General features: G+C 52.1%; 1 protein-coding gene across 8 annotated transcripts in view; it reads right to left on the bottom strand.

Moving 5' to 3' along the window:
- KLC4 (kinesin light chain 4) overlaps positions 1 to 18,907 on the bottom strand; it is a 595,564-nt gene that overhangs the window by 321,500 nt on the left and 255,157 nt on the right. For all 8 annotated transcript variants that reach the window (XM_085610149.1, XM_085610151.1, XM_085610153.1 and 5 more), the window contains exon 8: positions 6,626 to 6,799. In XM_085610149.1, coding sequence (XP_085466275.1) covers positions 6,626 to 6,799 — 174 coding nt within the window. The remainder of the gene's footprint in view (positions 1 to 6,625; positions 6,800 to 18,907) is intronic.

Below are 18,907 nucleotides of genomic sequence, written 5' to 3'. Positions count from 1 at the left end.
TCTTTTAAGTGTTGAGTTTTGAAACTTTAAAATATTCACCAAAAATCAGCCCAATAACGAAAACGAAGTAACTCACCGGTTATCAGGAGAGATCCCAGTGCTGGATCTTGGTGCCCATTACTGACTCTGAAATGTAATCACAACTGTACTTACCTATAACTTGATTTTCCTCCATAGGATAACATTGCCTGTTTTTTACCAGAAGTTCTTCTGTCGATTTTTGAAACATAAATATTCCTTAAAATTCGCCTGTGTAACAAAAACGATTTCTTTCAACTGTTTACAGGAAATGCACCAGGGTTGAATCCTGGATCCAACCCTGAGTAAGAAAATCATATGCAAAGTAATTGAAATTACATTTACTTAAAAAACTCCCATTGAGCTCAATGTTATAATTGTGTTTGAATTGTGTTGCCTATTGCAACAACTGTAACTATTGCATTTAAAAGTATATTGCTTATTGAAAGTATACAACTACAGCATTTTATTCTGAGAAAGTATTTTGATACCTATTGTTGGTTCTAAAATAAAACTACTATATATTTTTATATACAAACCACTGGCCTAGAGTTCAGTTCTTGAGTGTGTGAGACCATTTGCTGACTGAGTGTGTACAACAAATGCTTTACACTGTCCTCTGATACTGCCTTACTGCTCGACCAAGCTACCACTTTAGAGAGTAAGGTTACATCTAACTTTAGCCTCTGCCAAACCTCTGGGGACTGTGGACTCTGTGCACACTGAACCTTACGTTGGTGCAGTATGTACAGAGCCACTTTCTTACACTGCTAGGCTAAGAGTGGCTGTTTCCAGGTGGTCTGCCTGGCCCCTTGTATTGCCAACAAGTCCTGGTGAGCCAGCAGTCTCATAACCATGTCTTGTGCCATTTTTACAGGTCAAAGGACCGTCTTTGTCTAGCCCATTGGGGTGCTATCAGGATTAGAGTCATGGTTGCTTACTTGCGTCTCTCTAGCACCAGTAGTGTTAGCAGGAGTTGGGGGAAAAGCATATGTAAATTTCCATGACTACTCTAAAGATGGAGCTTTTACTAATGACTGGTGATGGTGGGAACTTTTCTAAGACGCTTCTGCACTTTGCGCTCTCATGATTTGCAAAGAGATGTGTGTTTGTTGTGCCCACCTACTGAAGATTCTCTCCATGATCTGTTGCGTACGTTTACACTTGTGGGAGGTGTTTACCTGCCTACTTACGCTGTCCACGTCAGTGTTCTTCACTCCAGGTAGGTGCATTGGTAATAGAGTTATATTTCTCTGAATGGCCCATCTCCTTATGTCCTGAGCTAGTTTGGACAGCATTTGTTACCTTGTCTCTTCCTGTTTGTTGAGGGAGAACATGGTGGCCATGTTGTCTGTCTGGATTTGAATTACTTTTCCCACAACATGTGTCTTTAGGGCTAGGAAGACTGTCTTCAGTTCAAACACATTTATGTGTTTCATCAGCTCCTCTGGGACATTTATGTGTTTCATCAGCTCCTCTGGGACATTTATGTGTTTCATCAGCTACTCTGGGACTTACAGGCCCCTGATGTTTAGTTCTCCTACGTGGGCTGCCTACCCTAAGTGGGAAGAGTGCATTGTGATGGTTACAGCAGGAGTTGGCGGTTTGAAACGTCTGCCCACTGTGATGTTGTTTGCTCTTAACTCCCGGTTGCCTGGGATCACTGCCGCTGCAGCCACTTTTGGACTAGTATCAAGTGAAGACAGATCCCAGACAGTAAGAGTTGCAAGATGCAATTAGCTTCCCCACTGTCCTCGGGGTCAGAGGCTGACAGTTCCGCTAAAGACAACCATGCACTATCACGGTCTGGATTCCCTACCATAGGAATTGAGTCTTTCTCCCAGAAACGTCTTCTCCCTCTCTGGGTTGGACGGGGGGGGGAGGGGACGTACATGCATCTTTGAAAAGTGAAATATATGGCAACCATAATCTTCAAAGACTTGAAATAATCTTCTGTAGTGTTGTCATCTTGATGTTTTTGTGTCTTGATGAACTTGTTTAGTGTCTGTAGATCTAGGATGGGTCTCAGTGTCTTGCCCGGTTTCGATACTAAGAACTTAACACAGCAGATTCCTTAGTTCCTTTATGGCACTTTCTCTGATGCCTTCCCGTGTAATAGACCTGTGACCGCTTGTTGCAGACTGGAACAATCATGGAACTTTGTAGAAGAGTATGCTAAAAGATGTATTGTGGAACCGTGCAGTATGTGGTAACTAGATCATTTTGAAAAATAAAGTGCGCCAAGACCTAGGTCTAAACTGGTCACACACCCTACTAACATTTTATATTGTTACCTTCCAATTGTGCTACACAAGGGGCTATCTGCCTCAGGACCTCCAAACCAGGTAATTTTTCTATCATATCACCTTTGAACAATATTACTATGATAAAATAGAAGAACCCACAACTCTCTCTGCAGAAAATGATCTTCCAATCATACCAAAGTTTTACCCGAGTTGGTGAGTAACATGTTTGAAACATACCATGAGCACCAAGTTACTCTGCAAGAGATCCCCCAGACCTCTTTGTAAAATGGGACTGAAATTTAAACAAGCACGTCGACGTCACAGAGGGACACCAAATGGTGGTATGCACACCAACTACAAAAAAATAGAAAACTACAATTCCGGACCCAACCACTAGATGGTGGAATAATGCACAGCATGTGGATCCAGAAAAGATTCACGCTGCAAAAACAAGTTTATGCCTAATCTGCTACCCTAATTTTCGGTGACAAACTTCATATGTCTCGATATATATATGGGGAGAGACCGAAATTTCCTTGCAGAATGGTCTGTAAATCCTTCCAATATTTTCAAGACTTTACAGAAAAAAAGCTCTACCAGGTCACATACGTAAAATCATGAGTATCTCAATCTGGCTTCAATCAATAACAAGCATTAGAAATGCAATAGGTCTCGCATTTACAAGAGTTTGAGGTATTAACATTGCAAATGGCAATGCCTTTTATTTTTGTTTTTAAAAGATAAATAAACAGCATTGTTATTTACAATGCCAATAGTTTAATCTCGCGTAAATGCGAGGCCCATTGCATTGCAAATGCTTGTCTCGTGCTGGAACCGTAATCCTGCCTTCCTGGCCCTGCCTAGAGGGCAGCTAAGGAATGAGTTTCCCGGAGATAAGACCTGATTTATTATGAGGTCTTTAAGCTTGACATGAAGGCCCCTTGATGTTTATAATCCCCAGGGGTCGGGGGTTATGGCCTTCACAGATGCCTGCCAGAAGCTTTTTTAAATGTTAGCTGTATCTGGGTCTGTGCGCACTCATCATAGGGCCCAAACTCCACAGGCGTGTGGGATTCCACATCAGTGCTCTTCCATCACTTCCACAGCAGATTCCTCATAATCCTCTAGTGACTCTATGAACCTCCCCATGTTAGACAACAAGTCACGATAGAGCTGCATGCCCATTGTGCTGTCACCAAGGCATATTGTTCACGTGACTGTGTGAATGTGATTTAAATCACGCAGAGTTCGAATAATTGACTGCCCATTCACACCCAACATTGTGCTCCATAACTTCACAGTACAATGCCCCCCAGCAGGAACACGGGAAGCCCCCAACCACTGCCCTCTCACTTTGGACTTAAGTCAGAATCAAACAGCACCTTGAAGGTGAGGCCATGAGCAGACCTATGGAGTTATAACATCCAGAGATACATTTCATCAGCTCCCCAACTCAGCGGGCTACTTCACGTGACATGTCTGTGTCATAAAGAATATTGACATAGATACAGAGTAGACATGGCATCCAGGAGCATGTTGCTGAACCAGGGATAATAGGAATAAATGCACAAAACGCACCCTGAGATGGGGCACAAACCCCCAATGTCTAGATGTGCTTCTTAAAGAAGGAAAGGTTTGCCTTCTCCCCCACCCCAGGACTGCATCAATCTCCCAGTGTGTTCCTCCTATCACCCGCCCCGAGGGACCTTTGCATAACCCAAAGACATTGCTCTCTGTATAGCGCCTCCTCATCCCTCCCCAGACAGTACTTCACCCCTAGTCACCCGGGGCCTAAACGCTGCACTCCCCAGCCGTGGGTGAAGCGCCCACCAGTGCCTGGCACTGCAAACCCCCATACTCCTCCACTTCCAAATGTGGCAGGAATGCAGAGGGATTCCTCGGAAGCCCACCCCACCCCTTCCACCTGAGGCCGAAGAGAAATGAGGATAGCGGGAGGGGAGAAACCCAGATGTAATTAGCCTCCAGGTGCTGTACACCTTGTCTGTGCCCATGGCACCTCCCTTCAACATGTAATGAGACCCGACGCTGCCTCTCCCCAGTGCCCCCTGCCCCCACCCCTCCCCCCGGCGCACCTTCGTCCCCCTCCAAACTCAATCACTGTGTGTCAATCTGTCCCAGGACCACCCGCTGCGCCACACCCAGACAAAGTCCGCCTCCCCGGACATCTGACAACTTGCCCAGGACCACCAAAAACCGCACCCCATCCCACCGGCCCAAAGTCGACAGTCCCGCCCACAAGGCCCGTCGCCCCCCCTGGGGTCCCGATCCCGCCTATTATTGCCTGCTTAATAACATTCCGATCCTCCTTTCGCAACCTCCACAGTGAGCCTGCAGCCCTCCGAGAAACAGTCCCCCCTCCCAACCGTAACTCCTGCAACCAACCCCCCCAGGCGCCATGCGACTTTCACACATCACCCACCCATCCAAACCAGCGCCGACACTCCAGCCGTCCCACATCTAATCCTCCGTACTGCCCCTTATCCTCCACAGCTAGCAACATGCCAGCAGGCCGAGCCCAGCCTGGCAAAAACATCCATCCTCTCTGAATGGTGCTCAAACCGCCACCAAGCCTCCACCCAGCCTTTGCGCATACCCGACCTGCCGAGGAACGCCCACCTCCCCTTCACGCCCCATCCCGCACCCTCCCACGCAGCACTCCGACCCCCACAACGCCCCCCTCCTACCCTCAGTCGATCGCCCCCGCTCGCTTCACCCAACCATCCCGCTCCGCCCACACCCCAGAACAACACATTTGCCACTCCGTCCGATGGCACCCTGACACCTTCGGGTAAAGTCTGCGTTATATAAAAATGCATAAAACAAACTCCCGTGTCGCCCTCCCATCCCCTCAAACTCCGCCCGCTCCCACGGTTACCCCCCCCCCTGAATTTTACTCCGTCCCTTAATTTCTTGCACCCATCACGAAAGTCTAGGCGACCACAACGCCAGTCACCGCGGGCATTCCAACACCGCATCAACCCTAGATCGGCAACCAAGCAGCCCACTCCGACCTCCACAGACCCCAGCCACCTGGTGGCTCCATCACCAACACACCCATCCCCACAAATGTGCCTTGAGGAGGAAATCCACCCTCGGGCAGGGACCTCACCAGACGAGCCACAATCGGTGAAAGGTAAGCTAGGCGAATACCCCAAAACTCAGAAATATCCTGCAACTATTTCCCTTAGCACTTTATTAATGCCCCATAACGTTCTTGCCGTTTATTAACATTTCAGTTGGTAATACTAACCCCGCCAGCTGCCCCACATATCTCTCCCACCCTCTCCCCTGGGCAACGGCACCTCATCCCTCCCAAGGCCCAATGCTCCCTGCCCCCCCTCACCTCACACTCTGTAGCAGCAGCACGTGTGGTAAACTTTACGATTCACAACCTGGAATGTATAATGCACAGCATGGCTCGAGCGCATATAAACACAAGCGCTCGCCATGACGTTTTCGTTTGGCTTTTTCTGCCGTGGCCTCGCCTGCCAAAAGGTTTCTTGTCTTTATGGGGCCATGTGTTTGGCCCCATAAAAATAAGAAACCTTTTGCGACCAACGCAAAGCAGGCAAGGCCGTCCAAATGGGAAGGCTCGAAAAGCCAAGCGAAAACGTCTTTCCCAATGGCTGGCTGCTGTTTACCATTAACGGTGACGCCGGCCAATGGGAAAGAGGGGCGGGGCTTAATGCCCCTTACTGAAAATACCCTGTCAACACTAAATCTCGCCAGCGAGACTGCACATCCGCGCAGCGTTACGCTAGCGAGACCTAAAAAGGTTTCCACAGGTTTCCTCTACGGTTAAAAGGCTATTTTACAATCAAGTGACACCCACAACTCACACTGTGGCAAGATCTCTTCTAAGATACAATTGTAAGTCCTTTGAGCTTTGACCAGTTTTAATCTTGATAGGACGACCCACTGCCCTTGTACACTGGTATAGACATTTGATAACATTTTAGTTGCAGTCACTGGCCTGCACTGGGCTGGGAAATTCACAATTCTTTAAACCGTTAATCACCAACACTTGATGTTGATTATTATGTAGACGGACCCACGCATGTTGCTCATTTCTTACAAAAGGTTTAGGCACCTTCTCTAGTGGGTGTAACCTTGGCGTTAAGGTCCTATTCTCCAGTATAGAGCACAATTTCTGTACGGCAGCCTTAGTTTGCCCCGTGTGATTTCATGTTATTTTCCAGGAGTCATACACATTTTGGCTTTGTTGCAGCCCAGAAATTCTCATGTTCCAGGTTGATGCATCACCTCTGCAGCCCACAGATTTTTATGTACCATCTTGTTTTAGCTTTTGTCATTGTTGCAGCCCATTGGCTCATACATACCAGGTTGTTTTTGGTCTTGGCAACATTAGGGTCATCGGGTCCCAGGCGAGATTCGTAGATCTCCAGGGCTCGGCAGTAATAATATTCCACCTCCTCGTACTTGCCCTGGTTTTGGCACAGAAGTGCAAGATTGTTCAGCTGCTTCGCCACATCGGGGTGGTCCTTGCCTAAAACCTAGAGTTAAAAAGATGCCAATTTTCAATAACAGGCAAGCATTAGAGGGAAATGTAAGAGAAGGGACAATGGATTCACCAGTTAGAGAGTAAGAAACCTAGCAGATTGCAACAAATTGCACGCACAAGAAAAGCAACATACAGTGACAGACAGGAGAGTCCAACAACTGAGGGTGAAGTACCCGAAGATACATACAACACACAGGGAGAAAAAGGTTTCACAAAAATGAAAAATTGAGGGATGAATTGCTTTAACAAATATTCAAGGATTTGCAATTATTCACACTTGGATTTCCATTAATTCAATATTCGGGTCTACATAAAAATAGAAATTTACCCTAATGGGGAAAGCGTGTGGAGGAGGAGGCGAGACATTGGCAGTGTCTCGCCCCTCAGACTGTGATCAGAAGCAAAGCCTTTCTGGGCATTCACAGGCCATTATCCGCAGTATTACAGATTAATGCCGATCTGTGGCAACATATCTCAAACTTTTAATAACTCTGCTCTGCATATGTACCTAATAAAATCTTTAAAAAACAAGTTACTTCCTTTTGGTAGTGCTCTCTCTTGTGAATACTCCATCTAACTTGTGAATATCTCCAGGCTGGGTCGGAAACCTTTTTCAGCATTGCTCCGAAGGGACTGGAGCCACATTTAGGCGCCACCCATGCATGCTACCGTCAATTTCTGTCTCAACACTGCCCACGCCCTCCGACGCGGAACATATTAGTAATCAATTACGCCAGTGTGTAGAGCCCTAGAATTGAGACCTCTTTAGAAGGGACGGAGTGGTGGGAGGGCAGCCGGGAATCTACATTTAGCTAACGTATCCACCAGAAAGAGCCTTACCGAAGACAAGTCACCTTTTCTTCGGATGGATACTTCTAACCGCAGATTCCTCTCCTTGTGACACACACCGAAGCAGGACCACCCAAGGTTTGCAGCCTGTGGAACGGCTCAGACCAAGAATACAAAAGGTTCCATGGGAAAGGAATATGCTACTTACCAGTATGCATCTGTTCTTGGCATGTAGAGCTGCAGAGTTGTACACTTAGCATAGATCGCCATCTGGTGTTGGGCCCGGATGTTTGCAGTTTGTTTTTGTTCTTTGGACAGTCTTTGGAAGTCACGAGTTCGGTGACTCCTCCTTCGGTCCGTACTGCGCATGGGCTTCGGCTCCATCCTCAGATTGTTTTTCACCAACAGGGAAATGATGGAGCGTAGTAATAACAGTGAGAAACCCATGTGTGTTGTATCTAAATAAGATGGACTGGAACGGATACAGGTAGCCGGGGAGGCGGGTGGGCGTGTACAACTCTGCAGCTCTACATGCCAAGAACAGATGCATACTGGTAAGTAGCATATTCCGTTCGAGGCATATGAGCTGCAGATTGTACACTTAGCATAGATTATATAGCAGTACCCCACCTTAGCGGCGACCACCGGTATCCGTTGCAGCTGTTTGAAAAAGTGTCTTTAGTACAGCCTGGCCCACCCTAGCTTGCTGCTTGGAATGCACATCTACACAGTAGTGTTTTGTGAAGGTGTGCGGTGTAGACCATGTGGCTGCTTTGCAGATGTCATCTAAGGGTATGTTCCCTAGAAAAGCCATCGAAGCCCCTAACTTTCTAGTAGAGTGGGCTTTAGGTGGAACAGATAATGTTCTTTTTGCCTTTTGATAGCAAATTTGTATGCACTTTACAATCCACCTAGCTATCCCTGATTTAGAGATGGGGTTGCCTTTATGTGGTGGAGAGAAGGAAACAAACAATTGTTTAGTCTTCCTGAAAGGTTGCGTTCTTTGTATGTAGTACAGCAAAGCCCTCTTAACATCCAGTGTGTGTAAGGCCCTTTCTGCAACAGATTGAGGTTGCGAGAAAAAGACAGGTAATTCCACCGATTGATTGAGATGGAAGGGGGAAATGACCTTGGGCAGAAACTTCGGATTTGTACGAAGTATGACCTTGCTGTGATGTATTTGTAGGAAGGGTTCCTGTATAGTGAACGCTTGTATTTCACCAACCCTTCTAAGGGAAGTGATAGCTACGAGAAAAGCTGTTTTCCAGGTGAGAAACTGTAGCTCACATTTATGCATTGGTTCGAAGGGCGGACCCATTAGCCGTGTAAGAACTACATTTAGATTCCATACAGGGGAAGGTGGTGCCCTGGGAGGAATTACTCGTTTAAGGCCTTCCATAAAGGCTTTAATAGCGGGCACTCTGAACAGTGATAAATGCTGTCTGTTTTGTAGATAAGCAGCAATCGCTGCTAGGTGTAGGCGTATGGATGAATATGCCAGGTTACATCTGTGAAGATGGAGCAGATAGCATATGATGTGCTGTATGGATGCATCTAAAGGGTTGATTGTATTGTTACGGCAGTAAATTACAAATCTTTTCCACTTTGCGGCATAGCATGCTCTAGTGGTAGGACGTCTGGCTTCCATGATGATGTTCATGCAATCAGGGGGAAGGTTAAGGTATCCAAATTCTAAGATTTCAGGAGCCAGATCGCAAGGTTGAGCTGAGCTGGGTCCGGGTGCCTGATTTCTCCATGGTTCTGGGTTAGGAGGCATGGGGACAGGTGCAGTTTTTGATGTGGTACCACTGATAGTTGTAGTAGTGTGGTGTACCACGGCTGCCTGGCCCATGTTGGAGCTACTAGAATGAGTGTGAGGGAGTGCTGCTGTAGCTTCCTTACCACTAACGGAATTAGTGGGAGAGGTGGAAAGGCGTATGCAAATCTGCCTGACCAGTTCATCCATATCGCATTGCCCTTGGACAATGGGTGTGGGTATCTGTCGGCGAAGCTTGGGCATTTTTTGTTTTCGTGGGTGGCGAAGAGGTCTATCTGAGGATGCCCCCACTGTTGGAAGAATGGGTGAAGAACTTGTGGATGCAGTTCCCATTCGTGTAGTTGTTGCGTTTGTCTGCTGAGCAGATCTGCCATGGTGTTTTGTACACCTGGAACGTGCTGTGCCAGGAGAAAGATGTTTTGGGGAATTGCCCATCTCCATATGCTCTGGGCTAAGCGGGAGAGCTGGGGAGAGTGTGTCCCCCCCCTGTTTTTGGATATAATACATTGCAGTCATGTTGTCTGTGCGAATGAGGACTGCTTTGCCCGAAATCTGTTTTTGAAAAGATTTTAGGGCTAGAAAGATCGCCAAGAGCTCCAGATGGTTGATATGGAGCGATTTTTGCTGTGGCGTCCATAGACCTTGCATTGTGAGGTGTAAGAGGTGCGCTCCCCAGCCGGAGAGCGATGCGTCCGCTGTTCGAATCACCTGAGGAACCGGGTCCAGGAACGGCCGCCCTTTGGAAAGGTTTGTGGTGTTCCACCACTGCAGAGAGTGATGGGTGCGGCCGTCCACCAACACCAGATCCGTCAGCTGACCCTGGGCCTGGTTCCACTGTCGTGCTAGGCACTCTTGAAGTGGACGCATGTGGAGTCTTGCATGGGGCACTATGAGAATGCAAGACGCCATCATTCCTATGAGCTTCATAAACACTCTTGCTGGAAGAGAGTGTTGAGGAAGGAATGTTTCGCGCAAGGCTTGTATGCTTGCGATCCTGGCTGAGTTTGGATAGGCAATACCTTTGGAGGTGTCTATAGTTGCCCCGAGATATTGCTTTGTGTGAGATGGTAGGAGGTGGGACTTTTGGTAGTTCACCGTGAAGCCTAGCCGGTGGAGTAGTTGAATGGTGCGGTTGGTGTGTTGCACACATTGGTTGTAGGACGTGGCTTTTATGAGCCAGTCGTCTAGGTAAGGGAAGACGTGAATATGTTGACGCCTGAGGTGTGCTGCTACAACTGCTAGGCATTTGGTAAACACCCGTGGTGCGGTGGTGACCCCGAAGGGGAGAACCGTGAATTGGTAATGCTGACCGTCCACCGCGAACCTGAGGTACTTCCTGTGAGAAGGGTGTATTGGAAAGTGAAAGTATGCGTCCTTCAGATCCAAGGTAGTGAGAAAGTCTCCCTGACAGAGGAGCGGGAGGACTTGTTGTAGGGTGACCATGTGGAAATGGTCTGAATGTATGTACGCATTTAGAGGCCGGAGGTCCAGAATGGGCCTCAGGGTCCCGTCTTTCTTTGGTATAAGGAAATACAGGGAGTAGACCCCTAGATTTTGCTGATTGACGGGGACCTGCTCTATAGCGTGTTTTTGGAGGAGGGAGAGCACCTCCTGTTTGAGCAGTGTGGAATGTTCTTGAGACATTGGACGGTGCCTTGGTGGGATATTGGGTGGGGTAGATGTTAGCTCGAGACAGTACCCTGACCGAATAATTTGGTTCACCTATTTGTCCGATGTTATGGATTCCCATGCGTGGATAAAGTTTTGTAGTCTGCCCACGACCGGAGTGGGATGGTCTGGGGGAAGTGAAGGGAAGTCATTGTGCGGGCGGGGTGGCAGAACGGGTGGTGTTAGTTTTGCCCCTGCCCTTATTGTTGTTGCCTCTGTAACCACCCCTTTGGTAGCCCTTTGAAAAGGTATTTTGAGGAGGGGACTTGTAGGAGGTAGAGGCGCTATCGGGGGAGTTGCCTCTGCCTGTGCTACGAAAGGATGAGCGTCGAAAGGAGCGTTTAGGGGCCTGTGATTGTAATGCCCCCATAGACTTTGCTGTGTCTGTGTCCTTTTTCATCTTTTCTAATGCTTCGTCCACCTTTGGCCCAAAGAGAGTTTGTTGGTCAAAGGGGTGATTTAGTATGGACGCCTGGACTTCAGGCTTGAACCCTGAGATCCTGAGCCAGGCATGGCGACGAAGCAGGACACTGGTATTTATGGCTCTAGAAGCAGTGTCGGCTGCATCGAGGGCACACTTAATGGAGGTGTTCGTAATTAGTTTACCCTCCTGTATCAGGTCATGAGCCTTGCGTTTGTGTTTTTCGGGGAGGTGCTGCATAAGAGCCTCAAGCTCGTCGTAGTGTGCTCTGTCATAGCGCGCAAGTAGCGCTTGTGTATTTGCAATGCGCCACATGTTTGCAGCTTGGGAGGCGGTGCGTTTGCCAGACGCGTCTAGAAGTTTGGATTCCTTATCTGGCGGTGGGGCTTCTCCTGAGGACTGGGAGTTAGCCCGCTTTCTAGCTGTGGACACAACTAGGGAATCTAAGGGAGCAGGGCCCTTAATGTATGCAGGGTCTGTGGGTGCCGCCTTGTACTTCTTTTCTATTCTAGGGTTCAATACCCTGGCCCTGACAGGGTCTTTGAACACCTCTGCAGCATGCTTGGTGACACCTTTAAGCATGGGCAAGATAGACGTGGACTTGTCCTGAATGTCAAATGTGTCTAGTAGGAAGTCGTCGTCCACTGGTTCACTATGCATTTCCACCCCATGGTAGTGTGCTGCTCTCTGCACTAAGTGATGAAACCCTAAGGAGTCCTCAGGGGGAGACGGCCTGGATGGGTATAGGTCGTCCTGAGGCATATCTGGTATGTCAGGGTTTTGGTAGTCTTCCCATGGGTCAGGGGTCCCCGGTGGAGTGGGGTCCATTGGGGCGTCCGCCGGGTCATAATCTGGATCCCCATAATCCGGATCTGGGGACGGGGTCGGGGAGCGATGAGGTAAGGGTGGCGGAGACCTGGGAGGGGGAGGGGGTGGAGGAGGTGGAGGAGGCAGAGGAGGAGGTAGTGGGGAGGGCACTCTGAGAGGAGAAGTAGCGGAGTCCTTCCGCTTGGGCGGTGGAGGAGGAGCCGGTGTGTCAAGACGTCTTTTCTTGACAACTAAAGTCAATAGCCCAGTCTTTGGATCTTTAAATAGAGTCTTTTGCAAAGGGTCTGGTGTAAAGAGGTCCAGTGGCACCGAATCGTCCACTGGCGCCGATGTTTTCGGAGCCGAGGGTTTCGATGGTTTCTGTGCGCCATGCTTTTTTGGTACCTCCGGTTTTTTCGGCGTCGAAGGAGTTTTCGGCGCCGGAGCGTCGGTGCCGACAGATTTGTGTTTGTGTTTTGTCGGCACCGAGAGTCCAGGCTTCGGCACCGGTGGCTTCGGAGTCGAGCTGGGTATCACTTTCTTCGGTGCCGGATGGGGTTTATCGGCACCAGGCGTCGGCTGGCTCGAGCCCGAGCTGCCGTGAGACTTCTGAGGCTTCGACACCGGGCCCGAAGGTGGGGTGATAGAAGCTGTGTGCTTGGTTTTACCCAGGCCTGCAGGCGAAGGTGTAACCTGAGTCTCTTTGGTTTTGGGCGCGGGGGTGGGAGGGGGTACAGTACTCCCGACCCGCTGCGCCGGTGTGATGTCCTCCACGTCGGAGTCGTCGGCCTCGGAAGCGCTGACGACGTCGTCCTCCTGCTCGGCGTGTAGTTGCCCTGAAGCTCCGGCGTCGTCTCCGAAGATGTCCGGTGGAGCTGCGGTCGATGAGTGCGCCATGGTGCGTCGAGCTCTTTGATCCCGGATGGTCTTTTTTGATCGAAAAGACTTGCAGGCAGGGCAGTCTCTAGCCTCGTGTTCTGGAGAGAGGCAAAGGTTACACACCTGATGGAGGTCGGTGTGGGGAAATTTAGACCCACATTTTGGGCACTTTTTGAACGGAGTCCTTTCCATCGGCCGGGACCGGAGTTGAGGAGGGCCCGAAGGCCGGTGCCGATGTACGGGATGGAGAAAAGTGCCGCTTCGAGAGATGAAGATAGATGAAGAACTGGAACCGTAGAAGTTCGAAGCCGGAGCACGAAGTATCACATCCGAAGCCCATGCGCAGTACGGACCGAAGGAGGAGTCACCGAACTCGTGACTTCCAAAGACTGTCCAAAGAACAAAAGAACAAGTTACTAACCTTCGGTAACGATGTATCTGTAAGAAACATTAGTTAGTTAGATTCCTCACCTTAGAATATCCCCAGGCGTCAGACTGGATCCGGAAGATTTTTCGTCAGCAATACCCCTTGCGCGTCGCTAGGCGTCGTCTGCGGCTCCGCGTCCGTCGTCGGCGTCGTGCGCCGGGATGACGTCGTCGGAGTACTTAGACGCCGCCCTCGCGCGCTGACGTCAGTTCTTGTACATAGCCTTCCGCGCCAGGAACGCAGAGCCATGCAAAGACCGACACTGGTGCCAAAAATGAAATCTAGGGGCCTGAAAGGACAACCTTAACCCTAGATGTCAGTTCGCAGAACGGGGAGGATGGGTGGGTCGGTGAGGAATCTAACTAACTAATGTTTCTTACAGATACATCGTTACCGAAGGTTAGTAACTTGTTCATCTGAAAGAAACACGTTAGTTAGATTCCTCACCTTAGAATAGATACCCAAGCAATACCATCCCCGGTGGTGGGTCTGCGAACCAAGATCACACCAGAAAGTCCTGGAGGACAGAACGGCCAAAGAAGCCATCCCTCCGGACTTGGCTGTCAAGGCAGTAATGCCTGGCAAACGTGTGTAGCGAAGCCCACGTCGCCGCCTGACAGATGTCCTGCAAAGGGACTCCCCGTCCCAAGGCAGTAGTAGCCGCCGTGGCCCGAGTAGAATGGGCGCGCAGCCCAACAGGAGGGTCCTTTTTAGCCAAGGAATAGCAGATTTTTATACACAAAACGACCCACCGAGAGATGGTTCGTTTGTGCACAGCTTTCCCCTTCTTAGCGCCCACGTACCCAACAAAAAGCTGGTCGTCCACCCGGAACTGTTTTGTGCGGTCCAGATAAAAGGAGAGCGCACGTTTTGGGTCCAGACGGTGGAGCCTCTCTTCCTCTTTGGAAGGATGCGGAGGCGGAAAGAAGGTGGGCAAGGTGACAGACTGCCCAAGGTGAAATGGAGTCACCACTTTAGGAAGAAAGGAGGGACGAGGCCGAAGGACAACCTTGTCCGGATGAACAGATAGAAAAGGAGGCTTTGAAGATAAAGCCTGGAGCTCACTCACCCGTCTAGCCGAGGTGATGGCTACCAGAAAAGCAGTCTTTAGAGTTAGAAGACGAAGAGGGCAATTGTGAAGAGGCTCGAAGGGAGCGCACATCAGGAATGTCAAAACCAGATTCAAGTCCCACTGAGGCATTACAAAAGGGACAGGAGGGAACGTGTGTGTAATGCCTGTGAGAAAGCGTGTAACCACAGGGGACTTGAAAAGAGAAGGCTGATCAGGAAGCCGCAAGAAGGCGGAGATGGCAGCAAGATAACCTTTCAGGGTGCCCAGGGCAGAGCCCTGCCGGGCCAGAGAAAGAAGGAAGAGGAGAACCTCAGAAAGAGGGGCGGAAAGGGGATCCACAGCCTTTGCTGTGCACCATGCCACAAATTTGTTCCACCGGCAGGCGTATACCGACTTTGTGGAGGGACGCCTGGCTGCCAGAATGATATCACAGACTTCAGGAGGCAAGTCAAATGGCATCAACTGCCGCCGCTCAATCTCCACGCATGGAGGTGGAGGCTGGACAGGTTCGGGTGGAGGACCGTCCCCTGCTGCTGCGACAGAAGATCCTCCCGAAGGGGCAGACGTATCGGGGGATCGGTCAACAGACTGAGTAGCTCGGGATACCAGTATCTTCGTGCCCAATCCGGAGCCACCAAGATGACTTGGGCCCGGTCGCGCCTGATCTTCTTCAGCACTCTGGGCAGAAGTGGTATAGGCGGAAAGGCGTACAACAGACCGCAACTCCACTCGTGACGAAAAGCGTCGCCGAGCGAGTGCCGCCTTGGAAATTCCAACGCGCAGAACTGCTGACATTGCGCGTTCTCTTCGGTGGCGAATAGATCTAACCAAGGCTCTCCCCACTGCTGAAAGAGGCCTTGCACCACTTCGGAGTTCAGACGCCATTCGTGATCCATCATGCACCGGCGGCTGAGTTCGTCTGCTCTGGCGTTCAGAGAGCCCGCCAGATGTTGAACCACCAGGGTGACGCCCTGGTGTTCCAGCCATGTCCAGAGGCGCAGAGCCTCCTGACAAAGGGTCCACGACCCCACCCCGCCCTGTTTGTTGCAGTACCACATGGCGGTGGTGTTGTCCGTGAACACCTGCACGACGCTTCCCCTGACAGAGGGAAGGAAGGCTTTCAGTGCAAGCCGGATCGCTCTCAACTCCAACAGGTTGATGTGGAGACGAGACTCCGCCGGAGACCAGAGGCCTCTGATCTCCGCCTCTCCCATATGGCCACCCCATCCCAGGAGGGACGCATCCGTCACTACGACATGCTCCGGTTGGGGAAGGGAGAGGCTCTTGCCCTTGACCCACTCGCGGTCCGTGAGCCACCACTGCAACTGCTGTGCAGTACCCTCCGAGATCAAGACATGGTCGGACAGGTTGCCGTGATGCTGGGCCCACTGAAACTTCAGGTCCCACTGCAGAGCCCGCATGCGCCGCCTGGCGTGATGCACTAGTAGGATGCAGGAGGCCATCAGCCCCAGAAGCCGCAACACTAGCCTGACCGAAACCCGGGATAGAGGCCGAAAGATGGGAATCAGGGCCTGTATATCCCGGACCCGCTGTTCCGGTGGATGGACCCGGAACTGCGCCGAATCGAGAACCGCTCCGATGAAGAGGAGCTTCTGAGAGGGACTCAAGTGTGACTTCGGCACGTTGATGGAAAACCCCAGCAAATGCAGGAGATCCGCCGTAGTCTGGAGGTGGGAGACGACTGCCTGGGGCGAGCCCGCCTTCAACAACCAGTCGTCGAGATAGGGGAAGACTGGGACCCCTGATCTGCGCAGATGAGCTGCGACCACCGCCATCACTTTCGTGAACACCCGAGGGGCACTGGTGAGGCCGAAGGGGAGCACGGTAAACTGAAAGTGCTCTTGGCCCACCGTGAACCGCAGGTAACGCCGGTGGGCCGGCAGGACGGGGATATGGAAATATGCGTCCTGCAAGTCCAACGCTACCATCCAGTCTCCAGGGTCTAGGGCAGCTAAGACCTGAGCCAACGTTAGCATCTTGAACCTTTCCTTTCGGAGGAAGGCATTGACGTTCCGCAGGTCCAAGATAGGGCGCAGGCCCCCCTTGCCCTTCTTGGGAACCAGAAAGTAGTGGGAATAACAACCACGACCTACTTCTGGACTCGGAACGCGCTCGACGGCCCCCTTGGCCAAGAGAGCCGAAACTTCCTCGCGGAGAAGATCCAAATGATCCCCCGAGATACGGTGGTGCTGCGGTGGCATGGCTGGAGGGGTCGTCTCGAAGGGGAGGGAGTAGCCCCTTCGGACGATTTGCAGCACCCACCTGTCCGATGTTATGGACCGCCAGTGGAGCAGGTGATGGCGAACTCTGCCGCCCACTGGCGTGGTATGGGCCTGAAAGCTCGGACTAGGAAGGCTTTGAGGCGGATGCTGCCGGGGTGGATGTGGGCTGACCACGTCGGCCTCCATTTCCGCCACGGCGGAAGCCACGTCCGCGACCGCGCGCAGGTTGGTTCTGCGGCTGGTGGCTTTGCGGACGTGAGGAGGAGCCCCTTCCTTGGCCACGAAAGGGGCGAAAAGCGGAGGTGTGCGCCCGCGGAGCCGAGAGGCCCAAGGACTTGGCCGTAGCCCGGGAGTCCTTAAAGCGGTTCAGCGCACTGTCCGCCTTCTCGCCAAACAGGCGAGTGCCATCAAAGGGCATGTCCATGAGGGTGTTCTGGACATCCCCGGAAAATGACGTGGACCGCATCCAGGCGTGGCGGCGGAGCGCCACCGTGGTGGAAATCGCCCGACCTAGCGAGTCCGTGGTGTCAAGCCCACATCTTATGGCGTGCCGTGCTGCATCCCTCCCATCGGCCAAAGCCTGGGAAAGACGCGTCCGGACCTCCTCCGGACACAGGGGCAGCACGTCCTCCACCGTATCCCACAGGGAATGGGAATAACGGTCCAAGAGACAGGCGGTATTTAAGGATCGCAGGCCCAAACTAAGGGACGAGAACAGTTTCTTGCCAAACTGCTCGAGTCTCTTGGAATCCCGGTCCGGCGGAGCGGTCGGGAAGGAGGATTGGGAAGTAGAGGCCTGGATAACCAGACTCTCGGGGGTGGGGTGTTGGGACAGGAAACTGGGGTCGCCCGGAGCAGGGCGGTGGCGCCTGGCAACGTTCCTATCCACAGGAGGAACTGTGGAGGGCTTGGACCAGGTGCCCTGCAGAACGTCAGTGAGGGCCTCGTTGAACGGCAGCAGAGGCTCAGTGGAGCTTGCTGAGGTTTGAAGCACCTCAGTGAGGATGTTGGTCCTCACAGCCACGGCAGGCAACTCGAGCCCAAGGGCCTCAGCCGCCTTGCGCAGCACCACAGAAAATGCTGCACCCTCCTCCGAAGCCACGGTCGGAGGAGAAGTGAATCCAGCGTCTGGCGAGGTGTCCAGCCCGCTGGCCTCCCCCAGTTCATCTGCCCAGTCCTGAGAAAGCTGTGACTGAACAGCCAGAGGGTCCTCGAACCCCTCCCAGTCGCCCCCTTCTTCCGATTCCTGATAAACAGGAGGAATGATCGGAACTGGACTGTAGAGATGGTAGGACTCAAGCGGCGCCGGATGCGGCGTCGGCGGACGCCGCACCGGCGTCGGGTCCGGATGAGGGCTAAACCGGGGCGTCGGCGTCACAGGCGTCGGCGTCGGTGACGGCGTCGGTGGTTCAGGCGTCGGCGCCGGTGGAGGAGTGACAAGGTCAACCGGCGTCGACTGGGGCCCAGGCAAGGGCCCCGCGGGGACCTGCGGCGTCGAGACCGGAGTCGTCGACGGCGCCGGGGCCGGAACCGCCGGCACGCGAGGTCGCCCAGTCGAGTCCGCGGGGCCCGAAGGCGCGCCAGCGGGCGTCGACGGCGGGGCCAGGCTCCTCATGGCCGAGAGGAAGGCACTGATCTCCGCCGGCGCCGCGTCAGCCCCAGGGACCGTAAGGTATGGGGGCGGACGCGGCACCTGCGGCTCCGCCGGAGCCGCGGGGGTGGAACCACTTGGACCCTCGGCCGAGTCGCGCGACCGGCGAGGGGAGTCCGAAGAGCGATGTCGCCGCTTGGACTTCTTAGAGTGTTTGGACTTACCCGACGACTTGGAGCCCGACGATCGATGGTGGCGTCGGCTAGGGCTCCGCGAGCGATCCTTGGACCTCCTCCTGGACCGGGATCGCGCACGACGCGGAGCCGAGTGGCGAAGCTCGAGAAGCTTGCGGGACCGCTCCCGCCTAGCCTTCAACGTCAGGGCCTGACAGTCGTTGCACGACTCCGCGTCGTGGTCGAGGCCTAA

The sequence above is a fragment of the Triturus cristatus genome, chromosome 6, assembly GCF_964204655.1.
Source record: "Triturus cristatus chromosome 6, aTriCri1.1, whole genome shotgun sequence".
Lineage (NCBI taxonomy): Eukaryota > Metazoa > Chordata > Amphibia > Caudata > Salamandridae > Triturus > Triturus cristatus.
The sequence above is the reverse complement of the archived record's forward strand: the minus strand, read 5'-3'. Positions and strand labels throughout refer to the sequence as shown.